This window comes from Mobula birostris, chromosome 9 (assembly GCF_030028105.1).
Source record: "Mobula birostris isolate sMobBir1 chromosome 9, sMobBir1.hap1, whole genome shotgun sequence".
Taxonomy (NCBI): domain Eukaryota; kingdom Metazoa; phylum Chordata; class Chondrichthyes; order Myliobatiformes; family Myliobatidae; genus Mobula; species Mobula birostris.
This window is the reverse complement of record NC_092378.1, coordinates 1,950,956-1,966,828: the sequence shown is the minus strand read 5'-3', so window position 1 is coordinate 1,966,828 and position 15,873 is coordinate 1,950,956. Positions and strand designations below refer to the sequence as shown.

The 15,873-nt window shown below is 45.6% G+C and overlaps 1 protein-coding gene across 4 annotated transcripts in view; it reads left to right on the top strand.

The window, feature by feature from the left end:
- The window catches only part of ppfibp1b (PPFIA binding protein 1b), a 253,814-nt gene that overhangs the window by 104,247 nt on the left and 133,694 nt on the right, over positions 1–15,873 (top strand). For 3 of the 4 annotated variants that reach the window (XM_072267357.1, XM_072267359.1, XM_072267356.1), the window contains exons 5-6: positions 2,308–2,421; positions 8,728–8,859. In XM_072267357.1, the coding sequence (XP_072123458.1) occupies positions 2,308–2,421; positions 8,728–8,859 (246 nt within the window). The remainder of the gene's footprint in view (positions 1–2,307; positions 2,422–8,727; positions 8,860–15,873) is intronic. The other variant, XM_072267360.1, reaches the window with a different exon arrangement.

Below are 15,873 nucleotides of genomic sequence, written 5' to 3'. Positions count from 1 at the left end.
ACTAAATTCCTTGGTGTGCACATAATGGATGATCTAACCTGGACTCAATGTCTTCTCTCCTTTGAGTCTGAGGAGATTGAGTACATCGCTCTTTTCTTGGCCTAGCCCTCCCCATTCTAACAACTTTCTACAGGAGCACCATGGATAGTGTCCTATCTGGCTGCATCATTGTGTGGTACAGAAACCACAAAACATTGGACTGCAAGACCCTACAGGGTAAAGACTGCCAAGAGGATCATTGGGGTCTCCTCTCTCCTCCCCATTTGTGACATTTACTGGGAGCATTGTAGACGAAGAGTTTGAAGCACTGCTGAGGATCCCTATCACCCACCCCACAATCTCTGATGCACTACTGTCAGGAGGGAGATACAGATCTTCAAGACTAGGGCTGCCAGACTTGGTCACAGCTTCTTGCCCCAGACTGTGAATCTAATGAATGCCCTGACACCACTGAGGTCTCATCACTAGGACTGTGAGCTGTTTACTGTTTACTTGTGCTACCCTTTTCTACATGTATTTTGAATGATCTTTTATATATAGTATAATACTTTGGTTTTTGTGCTGTATTGTGTATGTCGTGCAGGTGCACCGTGATCATAGTCATAGACATACTTTATTTATCCCAAGGGAAATTGGTTTTCTTTACAGTTGCACCATAAATAATTAAATAGTAATAAAACCATACATAATTAAATAGTAATATGTAAATTATGCCAGGAAATTATGAAATGTCCAGGACCAGCCTATTGGCTCAGGGTGTCTGACCCTCCAAGGGAGGAGTTGTAAAGTTTGATGGCCACAGGCAGGAATGACTTCCTATGACGCTCTGTGCTGCATCTCGGTGGAATGAGTATCTGGCTGAATGTACTCTTGTGCCCAACCAGTACATTATGTAGTGGATGGGAGACATTGTCCAAGATGGCATGCAACTTGGACAGTATCCTCTTTTCAGGCACCACCGTCAGGGAGTCCAGTTCCATCCCCACATCACTACTGGCCTTACGAATGAGTTTGTTGATTCTGTTGGTGTCTGCCACCCTCAGCCTGCTGCCCCAGCACACAACAGCAAACATGATCGCACTGGCCAACACAGACTCATAGAACATCCTCAGCATCATCCGGCAGATGTTAAAGGACCTCAGTCTCCTCAGGAAATAGAGACTGCTCTGACCCTTCTTGTAGACAGCCTCAGTGTCTCAGTCCAGAGGAATGTGATTTCATTCGGTTGTATATACTGTATTTATAGTCAGATGACAATAAACCTGAACTTATAATTATTAAGTGGGACAGATGATGGTAATTCTATCCATGATCACTAGCCCCAGCCAATACTAGGTTTCTGTGACTACAGGGTTCTCATCAGATAGCAGTGATGTTCAGCAAGGTGCTGTGAATACATCATGGTCATTCATGGGTGGCTTTCTGACAGCTCTAAGGCTAGCTCACTGGTTCCAGATGTTTCCATCGTTAAATAAATGTTGAAATAAAAATAAACAAACTTGCCCAGATTCAGATTTATTTATCATATGTAGAGGCAAGTCAGTGGGTATATTTAAAACGGAGGTTGATATGTTCTTGATTAGTCAGTGTCAAAGGTTATGGGGAGAAGGCAGGGGACTGGGTTGAGAGGGAGAATAAATCAGCCGTGATAGATAGGTGGAGCAGATTTGATGGACCGAGTGGCCCAATTCAGCTCCTATGTCTTATGAGATCCATTGTTTGCATAAACAGCCAACACACCGAAGGGTATACTGGGACAGTCTGCAAGTGTCAACACACGTTCCAGTGCCAACATAGCAAGCCCATCATGCCCATACTCGGTTCTCAAAAGAAATCGTGTAAGTTGTGTTGTCTATGGCCAACGTTACAGTGAAGGCTTGGCTACAAAACTTGGCTCAGCACCGTATAAGCTGCTCTTGGAGTGGGCTTCTCCGTAACAGTACACAAGCAGGAAAGTACGGAGCACGCCGGGTAGTGATTCTCTGTGGACCTGACAGCTAAGTGTTAGTGTAGTCCAACGCTATGCAAATTGATTCATATTCTGTGAATCCTGCAACTATGGAATAAAAGACTTTCCTTATGGAACCTACTCTGAAAATTAGTTTCTATAACTCAGGGACATGGGCACGATTGAACATGCCAGTATAAACATCAATTTGTTTAATCAGCGAGCAGCTGAGGTTTGGTATTTGAAGCATGTTTCAAGTTTATAGCTGCAGTTGTGAACAGTCATGACTGTAGCACCAAACCTCTGTGGAGGTGGTGATCTTTGTGACTCTACCGGAAGCCCTGTTTTCTGTCTCATAGGTGAGTGTTCTAACAGACCAGGTGGAGGCTCAGGGAGAGAAGATTCGAGACCTCGAGTGTTGTCTGGATGAACACCGGGAGAAGTTGAATGCCACAGAGGAGATGTTGCAACAGGTACATGAAGTAGTTGGGAGAGGAAAATGAACAATTGATGTTTGAAGTGACTTCAGTTAAGCAGCACTTTATCAATCATTCATGTGGGGGAATTGCAAGTTACTGAGTTGTAAGAGCCATTGGAATTATTGTGCCTCTGCTACAAACATAGTAATTCGTGGCCCCTAATGACTTGCATCTCTGAAGGAGATTCTTAATTCAGTTTTCTCCATTTCCAACAGCCCTGCAAATGTACCTTTTGTTCCTATGAAATCAGCTTCTGTGATTTCATCCCCTCTTATTTCATGATGTCTCCTTCACACTACCAGATGTTTCACCTCGGAGTGAGCAAGAATTATAAACATATAAAATTCTTAATTCCTTGGCGTGTAAACTTTTAAACAAGAATAATGCTGAGAGTCCAGCTTCAAAGCTGTTGTCTATTGTTTCATTTGTGCAGAGCATGGGTGCCACTTGCACTACTCTGGTTGTCCTTCAGGAGGCGATGCTGTCACCTTTCACCACATGGACTGCAGTAGCTGTTGTACTTCATAGTTTCTTTTAGGTAGAAAGTTTCAGGATTCTCGCACAGTGTTCTGAATTGAGTGGTGTGTATCTTGGTAATGGATAGTACTTCCTTACAATGGCCAAGGTTGTCCTTCCAGGCAGGTGAGGTTGTAGGTTTGAAAAACACAATCTATGAAACCAAGATGAGTTGCTGTGATGCAATGTATTGATGATACAGGCTAAAACTGTGGGTAATGGGAGAGCTAAATAACTAAATGTTCATTGTGGGGGCTGTAAAGTGGTGTGTTTTCTTATGGGCAGTATTCAACTGCTTGAATGGTATTAAGAGCTGCACTCATCCAGGTAGGTGATTCCACCACACTCCTGGCCTCCATACCTCCTTGTGCAGCTAGATCCTCTGTATCCTTACTTGCAGACCCCAGTCTGTATGGATTGGCAACAACACCTCTTCCATAAACGCCATCAGCGTAGGTGCACCCCAAGGCTGCCTGCTTGGCTTCCTGCTCTATTCGCCTTGTATATGTGACTGTGGCTAGGTGCAGCTCCAACACCATATTCAAGTTTGCTGACAACACCAATGTTTTTGGATGAATCAGAGGTGGTGACAACTCAGCATATTGGAGGGAGATTGAAAATCTGGTTGAATCTCGAGGTAGTATATGGTGACGTATACATACTTTGATACATTTGCTTGATCTTTGACTTTGTGTTTAAGCCAGTAAAGGAGAGGTTTCTAGCTGTAGGATATCCAACCTCTGATCTGCTCGTGGGTTTCTCCAACCCTCGTACCCATATGGTGGGTATGTTCTTTTTAGTACCTATATGGTGGGTATGTTCTTTTCTATTATTGGTGATGTTCTTTGTCGGGCACATAAAAGGTGTACTAAAGAGATACACCTGGAGGAAATCGGTCCAAAAAGGGAGCTGCAATACCTGAGAATGACCTCTGCTGTGCTGCAGAGAACAAGCGGCAGCTACGAAAGGAGAGACTGAACAACTAAAAGACTGCACCTCAAGCCTCAGCCATCACTTATTCTTGCTCACTCTGCATCAGAATATGCCGATCCCAGTTGGGACCATACGGCCTCCTGAGGACCTGTTGATTTAGGAGAACATCATACTCTATTCATCTGATTGCACTCTGGTGCAAGTACTCCTTGCCACTTGAGCCCAAAGCTGACTCTTGCCCAGCTCCTCTTGCATAGAAAAAATTTTATAATGAGGAATCCATAAGTGAAATGAAACATTAACATTAGAGCATCCTTCCTTCTGCCCTTTGGATGTTTTGGGCCGAGGATTTTGCCCAGAGGAACTCCAGTGATGTCTGTGAACTGAGATTAGCCTACAGTGATCTCCAGCAACTTCACTTGTGCAAAGTACAGGAGCCAATTGAGTGAGTTCCCCATTCCCATTATTTTCAGTTTTACTGAGATCCTTGCTGGAGTAGTTGCAGTGGCTCACTTATAGAGCAGATTATGGAGCACAGAACATAGCACAGTACAGATGGTAAAGGTGCTGAGGAAGAGGATTTCTTGGAATGTATGCGGGATGGTTTTTTGAACCAACATGTCGAGGAACCGACCAGAGAGCAGGCTATTCTGGACTGGGTTTTGAGCAATGAGGAAGGGTTAATTAGCAATCTTGTCGTGAGAGGCCCCTTGGGTAAGAGTGACCATAATATGGTGGAATTCTTCATTAAGATGGAGAGTGACATAGTTAATTCAGAAACAAAGGTTCTGAACTTAAAGAGGGGTAACTTTGAAGGTATGAGACGTGAATTAGCTAAGATAGACTGGCAAATGACACTTAAAGGATTGACGGTGGATATGCAATGGCAAGCATTTAAAGGTTGCATGGATGAACTGCAACAAATGTTCATCCCAGTTTGGCAAAAGAATAAATCAAGGAAGGTAGTGCACCCATGGCTGACAAGAGAAATTAGGGATAGTATCAATTCCAAAGAAGAAGCATACAAATTAGCCAGAGAAAGTGGCTCACCTGAGGACTGGGAGAAATTCAGAGTTCAGCAGAGGAGGACAAAGGGCCTAATTAGGAAGGGGAAAAAAGATTATGAGAGAAAACTGGCAGGCAACATAAAAACGGACTGTAAAAGCTTTTATAGATATGTAAAAAGGAAAAGACTGGTAAAAACAAATGTAGGTCCCCTGCAGACAGAAACAGGTGAATTGATTATGGGGAGCAAGGACATGGCAGACCAATTGAATAATTACTTTGGTTCTGTCTTCACTAAGGAGGACATAAATAATCTTCCAGAAATAGTAGGGGACAGAGGGTCCAGTGAGATGGAGGAACTGAGCGAAATACATGTTAGTAGGGAAGTAGTGTTAGGTAAATTGAAGGGATTGAAGGCAGATAAATCCCCAGGGCCAGATGGTCTGCATCCCAGAGTGCTTAAGGAAGTAGCCCAAGAAATAGTGGATGCATTAGTGATAATTTTTCAAAACTCATTAGATTCTGGACTAGTTCCTGAGGATTGGAGGGTGGCTAATGTAACTCCACTTTTTAAAAAAGGAGGGAGAGAGAAACCGGGGAATTATAGACCGGTTAGCCTAACGTCGGTGGTGGGGAAACTGCTGGAGTCAGTTATCAACGATGTGATAACAGCACATTTGGAAAGCGGTGAAATGATCGGACAAAGTCAGCATGGATTTGTGAAAGGAAAATCATGTCTGACGAATCTCATAGAATTTTTTGAGGATGTAACTAGTAGAGTGGATAGGGGAGAACCAGTGGATGTGGTATATTTGGATTTTCAGAAGGCTTTTGACAAGGTCCCACACAGGAGATTAGTGTGCAAACTTAAAGCACACGGTATTGGGGGTAAGGTATTGGTGTGGGTGGAGAGTTGGTTAGCAGACAGGAAGCAAAGAGTGGGAATAAACGGGACCTTTAAAGAATGGCAGGCGGTGACTAATGGGGTACAGCAAGGCTCAGTGCTGGGACCCCAGTTGTTTACAATATATATTAATGACTTGGATGAGGGAATTAAGTGCAGCATCTCCAAGTTTGCGGATGACACGAAGCTGGGTGGCAGTGTTAGCTGTGAGGAGGATGCTAAGAGGATGCAGGGTGACTTGGATAGGTTGGGTGAGTGGGCAAATTCATGGCAGATGTAATTTAATGTGGATAAATGTGAAGTTATCCACTTTGGTGGCAAAAATAGGAAAACAGATTATTATCTGAATGGTGGCTGATTAGGAAAAGGGGAGGTGCAACAAGACCTGGGTGTCATTATACACCAGTCATTGAAAGTGGGCATGCAGGTACAGCAGGTGATGAAAAAGGCAAATGGTATGCTGGCATTTATAGCGAGAGGATTTGAGTACAGGAGCAGGGAGGTACTACTGCAGTTGTACAAGGCCTTGGTGAGACCACACCTGGAGTATTGTGTGCAGTTTTGGTCCCCTAATCTGAGGAAAGACATCCTTGCTATAGAGGGAGTACAGAGAAGGTTCACCAGATTGATTCCTGGGATGGCAGGACTTTCATATGAAGAAAGACTAGATGAACTGGGCTTGTACTCGTTGGAATTTAGAAGATTGAGGGGGGATCTGATTGAAACGTATAAGATCCTAAAGGGATTGGACAGGCTAGATGCAGGAAGATTGTTCCCGATGTTGGGGAAGTCCAGAACGAGGGGTCACAGTTTGAGGATAGAGGGGAAGCCTTTTAGGACCGAGATTAGGAAAAACTTCTTCACACAGAGAGTGGTGAATCTGTGGAATTCTCTGCCACAGGAAACAGTTGAGGTCAGTTCATTGGCTATATTTAAGAGGGAGTTAGATATGGCCCTTGTGGCTACGGGGATCAGGGGGTATGGAGGGAAGGCTGGGGCGGTGTTCTGAGTTGGATGATCAGCCATGATCATAATAAATGGCGGTGCAGGCTCGAAGGGCCGAATGGCCTACTCCTGCACCTATTTTCTATGTTTCTCTGTTTCTCCAGCACTGAAACAGGCTCTTTGGCCCATGTTGTTCCAAACCAATTAGTAATCAAATTGTTAACTAACTAATCTCTTCTGCCTACGCCATGTCCATGTCCTTCCATTTTCTTCACATCCATGTGCCTATCTAAATGTCTCAAGTCTCAAATGCTTCTGCTTCTACCACCACCCCACGCAGTACATTCCAGGCACCCACTATATTCTGCTTGTATAAAAAATGACTTGCCCCTTGCATCTTTTTTGAAATGACCTTCTCACCCTAAATGCATGCCCCCTGGCATTAGACATTTCAACCCTGGAAAAAGATGCTGTCTGTCTACTCTATCTATGTCTCTCACAATCTTATAAACCTCTGTCATCTCTCCTTAGCCTCCACCCCTCCAGTGAAAATAGCTTAAGTTTGTCCAACCTCTCGTTAAAGCACATGCCCTCCAATCCAAGCAGCATCCTGCTAATCATACTTCCAAGTGAGGCAACACTTCACTTGTGAGCCTGTTGGGGTCATCTATTGCATCCGGTGCTCCCGGTGTGCCCTCCTCTACATCGGTGAAACCCGACGCAGATTGGGGGACCACTTCGTTGAGCACCTCTGCTCCGTCCGCCGAAACAGACAGGATCTCCCAGTAGCCACCCACTTCAACTTTGCTTCCCATTCCCATTCAGATATGTCCATACATGGCCTCCTCTACTGCCATGACGAGGCTAAACTCAGGTTGGAGGAGCAACACCTCATATACCATCTAGGTAGTCTCCAGCCCCTTGGTATGAACATAGAATTCTCTAACTTCCGGCAATTCCCTCCCCCTCCCTTCCCCTATCCCTATGTCACTCTGCCCCCTCCCCCAGCTGCCTACCACCTCCCTCATGGTTCCGCCTCCTACTACCCATTGTGTTTTCCTCTATTCTTTCTTCACCTTTCCTGCCTATCACCTCCCTGCCTCCCTTCCCCCACCCTTTATCTTTCCCCTTACTGGTTTTTCACCTGGAACCTACCGGCCTTCTCCTTCCCACCCTCCCCCCACCTTCTTTATATAGCCTCTGCCCCTTCCCCCTTCAGTCCTGACGAAGGGTTCCAGCCCGAAACGTTGACTGATCGTTTCCACGGATGCTGCCTGATCTGCTGAGTTCCTCCAGCGTGTTGTGAGTGATCCTGCTAATCGTCTTTTGCACCCTCTCTAATGCCTCGACATGCTTCTTATAATGTCCCTAGCCCTGAGTTTGAACACACTATGGAGTAGCAAGCTGAGCATCTTTGAGCATCTTATTGATATACTGCTGGACAGTATTGCCCATAGCAACCTGCATTAAGACCAGATTTCATTTGTCTTGTGTTTTATGGACAGGAAATACCCGGACAAATTTCTGTTGTTTAGAAAGTATGATTTCTAAATGCTGTCTAAGTTGCATGCCATCTTGGTCAATGTCTCCCATCCATTACATAATGTACTGGGTGGGCACAGGAGTACATTCAGCCAGAGACTCATTCCTCCGAGATGCAGTACAGAGCGTCATAGGACGTCATTCCTGCCTGTGGCCATCAAACTTTACAACTCCTCCCTTGGAGGGTCAGACACCCTGAGCCGGTAGGCTGGTCCTGGATTTATTTCATAATTTACTGGCATAATTTACATATTACTATTTAACTATTTATGGTTCTATTACCATTTATTATTTATGGTGCAACTGTAACAAAAACCAATTTTCCCTGGAATCAATAAAGTATGACTATTTCAGCTGTTGTCTCCACTTTCCCCAATCATAAGATTTCATTATAATTTGTAATTAAATTCTCTACATTTTTTTGGAAAGGTATTCAAAGGTATACTTTGTTGCAGGAACTCCTAAGCAGAACATCATTGGAAACTCAGAAACTGGATCTTCTGGCTGAGGTGTCAAACCTGAAAATAAAGTTGAATGCAATGGAAAAGGACCGGTTGGAATATGAGGAAAGATATAAAGATACTGAGGTGCGACAATCATTTAATACACTGCTCTGCTTCAGAACATATTTCTACTTAAAGACCACCTATTTTACGGAATAAATACAAATTCAAAGTAAATTTATTTACAAATTACATACTGTATGTCACCATATACAAGCTGAGATTTGTGTTCTTGCAGGTATTCACAGTAAAGACAAAGAAATAAGATAATAATGAATAAATAAGCAGTAAATATTGAGAACATGGGATACAAAGTCCTTGAAAGTAAGCCCATAGGTTTTTAGAACAGTTCAGTGATGTCGTGTGAAGTTATCCCTCTGGTTCAAGAGCTTGATAGTTGAGGGGTAATAACTGTTCGTGAACCTGGTGGTGAGCGTCTCTGGTAATCTTTTCTGGGTGTAAACATTCCCCCTCTTATTTTTCAGTTCTTTTATTAACTGCTTTAAAATCCATTCAGCATTCCCTATTTCCACCAAGTACACAATTTCTCTTTCACACTTCAAGTCAAGTCACTTTTTATTGTCATTTCAACCATAACTGCTGGTTAAGAACATAGTAAAAATGAAACAGCGTTTTCCAGGCCCATGGTGCTACATGAAACAATACAAAAACTACACTGAACTACGTAAGGAAAAAACACACAATCTACACTAGACTACAGACCTATCCAGGACTGCATAAAAGTGCACCAAACAGTTCAGGCACTACAATAGATAAATAATAAACAAGACAATAGGCACAGTAGAGGGCAGTAGGTTGGTGTCAAGCCAGGCTCTGGGTATTGAGGAGTCTGATGGCTTGGGGGAAGAAAATGTTACACAGTCTGGTCATGAGAGCCCGAATGCTTCGGTGCCTTTTGCCAGATGGCAGGAGGGAGAAGAGTTTGTATGAGGGGTGCGTGGGGTCCTTCGTAATGCTGTTTGCTTTACGGATGCAGCGTGTGGTGTAAAAGTCTGTAATAGTGGGAAGAGAGACCCCGATGATCTTCTCAGCTGACCTTACTATCAGCTGCAGGGTCTTGCGATCCGAGATGGTGCAAATTTGGAATCAGGCTGCGATGCAGCTGCTCAGGATGCTCGCAATACAACCCCTGTAGGATGTGGTGAGGATGGGGAGGTGGGAGATGGACTTGGCCTTCACAGAAAGTAGAGACGCTGCTGGGCTTTCTTTGCTATGGAGCTGGTGTTGAGGGACCAGGTGAGATTCTCCGCCAGGTAAACACCAAGAAACTTGGTGCTCTTAATGATCTCTACGGAGGAGTCGTTGATGTTCAGTGGAGAGTGTTCGCTCTGTGTCCTCCTGAAGTCAACAACCATCTCTTTTGATCACATTCAGAGACAGGTTGTTGGCTGTGCACCAGTCTGTTAGCTGCAGCACCTCCTCTCTGTATGCTGACTCATCGTTCTTGCTGATGAGACCCACCACGGTCATGTCATCGGCGAACTTGATGATGTGGTTCAAGCTGTGTGTTGCAGCACAGTCCTCGGTCAGCTTGACCAGCGGATTTTCCTCGGGGTCAGTATTGGGACAGCTACTTTTCACATCGTCAGTGAATTGATGCTTTGTGACGAAGTTTGAGGATGATATGAAGATGGGTGGAGGGGTAGGTAGTGCTGAGGAAGCAATATGTTTGCAGCAGGACTTGGACAAATTGGAAGAAAGGGCAAAAAAGTAGCAAATGGAATAGTGTTGGGAAATGGAACAATAGTGCAGACTGTTATCTAAATGGGGAGAAGGTTCAAACATTTGAGATGCAGAGGGACTTGGGAGTCCTCATGCAAGTCTTCTAGAAGGCTAATTTAAAGGTTGAGTCTGTGGTAAAGCAGGCAAATGCAACGTTGGCATTTCTTTCAAGGGAATAGAATATAAAAACGAGATAATGCTTAGACTTCACAAGACACTAGTCAAGCTGAACTTGGAATATTGTTAATGGTTTTGGGCCCCATATCTCAGAAAGGATGTGTTGTCATTGGAGAAAGTTTAGAGGAGGTTCACGAGGATGATGGTGGGAATGAAGAGGTTAACATATGAGGAGCATTTGGCAGCTTTGGGCCTGTATTCACTGGAATTTAGAAGAATGCGGGTGGAGGGGGGAGGGGTTGGTCTCATTGAAACTTATCGAATGTTGAAGGACTAGATAAGGTAGATGTGGAGAGGATGTTTCCGATAGTGGAGATATCCAGAACTAGAGGGCACAGCCTCAAAATTGATGGGCGACCCTTTAGAACAGAAGTAAGGAAGAATTTTTTTAGCCAAAGAATAGTAAATCTGTGGAATGCTCTGCCACAGTGGAGGCCAAGTGTGTGCATATACTTAAGCTGGAAGTTGATCATTTCCTGATCGGTCAGGGCATCAAAGAATAAGGCAAGAAGGCAGGTATATGGGGTTGAGTAGGATCCAGAATCAGCAGTGATGGAATGGTGGAGCAGACTCAATGGGCTGAATGGCTTAATTCTGCTCCTATGTCTTATGGTATGACGTAGGAACAGAATTAGGCCATTTGGCCCATTGAGTCTGTCCTACCATTCCATCATGGTTGATGCTTTTCCTCCTCAGCCTCATTCCCCGGCCTTCTCCCTGTAACCGGTGATGCTGTGTCCAATCAAGAACCTATCAACCTCTCCCTTAAATACACCAAATGACATTGGAAACCGTCATCATATTTAATTTGTAATTGGAGCCATGGTCTCCAGAGATGCACATGTTGTGTTGGAAGGGTGATTATTGAACCAGGTTAGATGTATGTATTGTAATAAATATTTTGTGATTCACTAAGGGAGTACAGATGGCATTTTTGAATTGGGTGAATTGGGTGAATTAGCCTTTCTTATAGGCATCCGTTAGTCTCGTGAGACCATGGATTTGTGCCTTGGAAGGTTTCCAGGGCGCAGGCCTGGGTAAGGTTGTATAGAAGACCGGCAGTTGCCCATGTTGCAAGTCTCCCCTCTCCATGCCGCCGATGTTGTCCAAGAGAAGGGCACTAGGGCCGATACAGCTTGGCACCGGTGTTGTTGCAGAGCAATGTATGGTTAAGTGCCTTGCTCAAGGACACAACACGCTGCCTCAGCTGAGGCTCGAACTAGCGACCTTCAGATCACTAGATGAACGCCTTAACCACTTGGCCACGCGCCAACACGAATTAGCCTTATTATCACAGCAAATGTTAAGTACCCTTACATGTAAACACATGAGATTGCAGAGCAACACGGTGGGGGGGGGGTGAAATGCTGGAGGATCTCAGCAGGTCAGGCAGCCTCCAGGGAAGAGAATAAATCATCAATGTTTCAGGCTGAGACCCTTCATCAGGACTGGGAAGAAAGGAGGGGTGGGAGCCAAAATAAGGTAGTGGGAGGAGGGGAAGGAGGACAAACTGGCAGGTGACAGGTGAAACCAGGTGGGTGAGGAAGGCGGGGGATGAAGTGAGCTGCTGGGAGGTGATGGGTGGAAGAGGTAAAGTGCTGAGGAAGGAGGAATGTGATAGGAGAGGGAGAATGAAGTACAAGAGAAAGGGAAGGAGTTGCTGGGCAGGTGAGTACATTTAAACTGTTACCTGCAGATTTAGATGTGCAGCTTCTTTATCACGGCGCTCTCTGCTTTCGTAGAAATTCTAGAATTAAAGTAAATGTGATCATCAGCTTATTCAAACCAGATTTATTTCTAAGGTTCTAAAGCTGTTAGTAAACCTGGGCTTTCTGCTTAACTTAAAGTCAAAATACAGTTTAAAAAAAAAATCCATTTCCTATCCATGGAAAGCATCTGACCCAGATGGGGTACAAGGCCGAGTGCTAGAAACCTCTGTTGATCAGCTGATCAACTGGTTGGAGTTATTACTGAGATCTTTAACTTCTTACTTCAGCAGTCTGAAGTACCTACCTGCTTCAAGCAGGCTTCAATTGTACCAGTGCCTAAGAAGAGTGTGTTAACCTGCCTCAATGACTATTGCATTCATTGTGAAGTGCTTTGAGGTTGGTGATGAAACATCTGTTCCTGCCAGAGAAGTGACTTGGATCTTCTCAAATTTGTCTACTGGCACAACAGGTTGAGACCATTGTTGTTGACCAAATCAAATGTAGTGTGAATCAGTATATAGGAAGGAGACTGAAAATCTGCTTTCGTGGTACCATAACAACACCTGTTACTCAATGTCAGCAAGACCAAGAGCTGGTTATTGACTTTGGGAGGAGGATACCAGAGGTCCATGAACCAGTCCTCATCAGGAATCAGAGGTGGAGAGGTCCCCAACTTTAAATTTCTTGGTGTTATCATTTCAAAGGATCTGTCCTGGACGTAAGTGCTATTACGAAGAAAGGACACCTATGCCTCTACTTTCTTAAGTTTGTGAAGATGCATGACATCTAAAACTTCGACAAACTTCAATAGATATGTAGTAGAGAGTGTATTGACTTGTCACAGGAAAGCAGCATTCATCATCAAGGACCCCTCCCCAACAGATTCAGGAACAGTTATTACCCCTCAACCATTCTTGAACCAAAGGGAATAACTTCACTCAACTTCTCACCCCAATACTGAACTGTTTCCACAATCTATGGACTCGCTTTTAAGGACGCTTCGTTTCATGTTCTCTATAATTATTACTTATTTATTATTTTTCTTTTTCTTTGGTATTCTTACATTGGTTGTATGCCCATCCCACTGGGTGTGGTCTTACATTGATTCTGTTGTGTTTCTTGGATTTACTGAGTATGTCTCCAAAAAAATGAATCTCAGGGTAGTATAGGGTGGTATATACGTACTTTGATAAATTTACCTTGGTAACGTTCAGTTATATTGGCTCGTGTATGTCTAGGGGAAATCCAGCCCAGCACCCGTCTCAACACTCCCCACAGGGTCGGTTGCTGCCCAAATCAATCACAAACATCAATCATCAGCCAGCACACCCAGTAAATTTTAACAAATACACTTTATAGATATTACTAATTCTATGACATTAATATACATTTGATACAGAGAGGAAAGTAATGAAAAAAAAAAGGCGCCAACACTTATCAAAGTCCAAGTTCTTTGCGCGCTACGTTGGAGCTCAATTCGACTTCAGACGACCACCCGAATTCCGTCGACTCACGGCTCGGGACCACCCTGAGTGATCGACCGGAGCCTCTGCACACGTCCGCGGTCTTCCTCGTCTCTCCTCCGACCCCCCCGTCAAAACTCAGTCCACAGTCATATCATACAGCATGGTATCCGAAAACAAACGATACATAACCACCCATTGGCTAATAGAACCCTGTTATCTCATTTTAAAGTAAAACAAACTGTTAGCGCAAACTCTCTTCAGCGTTAAAGCACAACAAAGCCGCATTCCCCAGATTAACATAACAAAGTCGCCATTTTAAATGTAACAAAAGAAAGACCCCGTACACTCCCCCCCCACCACAAAAAGTCATGCCCTCATGACGTTAACAGAGTTCACCAGTGCTCCTTGTACTCCGGCGGTACAGGGGAGTTTTCAAAATTAAAGGCCTCCTCGGTCAGCTGCCCCTCGTTTCCCAATAGTTTCCCTCCAGTGGGCTTCACGGGGGCGCTGGACATCACCGTCACCGGGAACAAGTGCGCGAGGGGCATCCCGCACTTAAAGGTGATCTCCCTCTCCGTTATGTTCCTTACCATCACCCCCATCCGCCATGCCTGTACAGCTAAGGGCCTCTACAATTCAAGTCTCACTAGCGCCCCAGCCGGGAACCGGGACTCCCTTTCCAGGTCGTCGGGGGCGTCTACTAGCAGGGCCTTGCCCGGCGGTAATCTGGGGAATCTGGGGGTCCCCATCACTAATGCTGCCTCCCCTGGCCGTATCACCTTAGGCCTCGCCTGGGTGCACCACACCGTCCCTCGTTTGCACTCAGGATCCAGCCCCTGGGGGTCACTCACTCCTTCGTACACCGCTCGGAACACGGGGTGTACCGAGAGGGTCTCCAAAAAGTTCTCCCCCCCCCCCCCCCCCCACTTCTTACAGGCTCCCAAGAGCCGTCGCACCAGAGGGGAGTTAGTCCCCACCAACAGGGCAGCACCACCAGTCACCACCGGGTCCGGACAAACCAACACCAGCGTCTCAAAGGCTTCCGATACTCCCACATCTCCCTCCGAAAATTCCAATCACACTGACAAGTATCCATCGTACGGGTAATCACCATCACTTATGCCCCAAATCTCCAATGCTTTAAACGGAGTGACTGCCAAATGTTTCAGATATTTGTTGTAGAACGACCGGTACAGTAAGGTAACCTGCGACTTGCGGTGTTAAGGATGGCTTTCGCAAAGATTCCCTCTATCCGTAGGGACACGCTGGAATGGGGTCCCACCAGTCCATCAGGAATTTGGGCTTGTTCTTTCTGGGGTTCCGTAGCGGTTTTCTGGGAACGTGTTCCTCCCGAGACTCCAGTCCGTTCCCTCACTGAGCCTCTAAGTTTCCCGACACCTCTCCCTTCTTAGTGGCCCGGGGGCCCTCCCCCCTCGGCGCATCTCGTCTCTCACAATCCTTCCGCAAGTGACCAGCTTCCCCACAGCGGTAGCACGCCCCTGGCCACTCACATTCCCGGTGGAAATGCCCCTCTCTCCCACAGTTATAGCACCCACTACTCGCTGCCTCTCTCCTCCCGATACGGCCCCCCGGAGACCCCTTGGATTTCTCTGGTCTCACCCCGACTACCACCTCCTGAACCGCTGAAGACCGTCCCTGAGGGTCCGAGCCCCCTGGTCGGCCCAGAGCACACTCCTCGGCCCGTACCTCTCGGATCAGCTGTCCGAATGATGGAGGGGGGCTCTGCTTAAATGACTGCCGTACACTCCAAGCCACTCTGTCATCCTCCCGGGAACCGCTACATATCTGGCTCATCCTTAACTCCGCCACTTCATCTTCCTTCACTACCCCTCGTCGCAGCAACCCCGTAAGCTTTCCTTCCAGCCTGAAAGCATAGTCTGAGAGCTTTTCCCCTCTTCTCTGCCCCATCCGTTGAAACTCCGCTAAATGCCGCCAGGGATCCCCTGACAGTCCAAACACTTCCTCCAAAGCGTCCAAACACT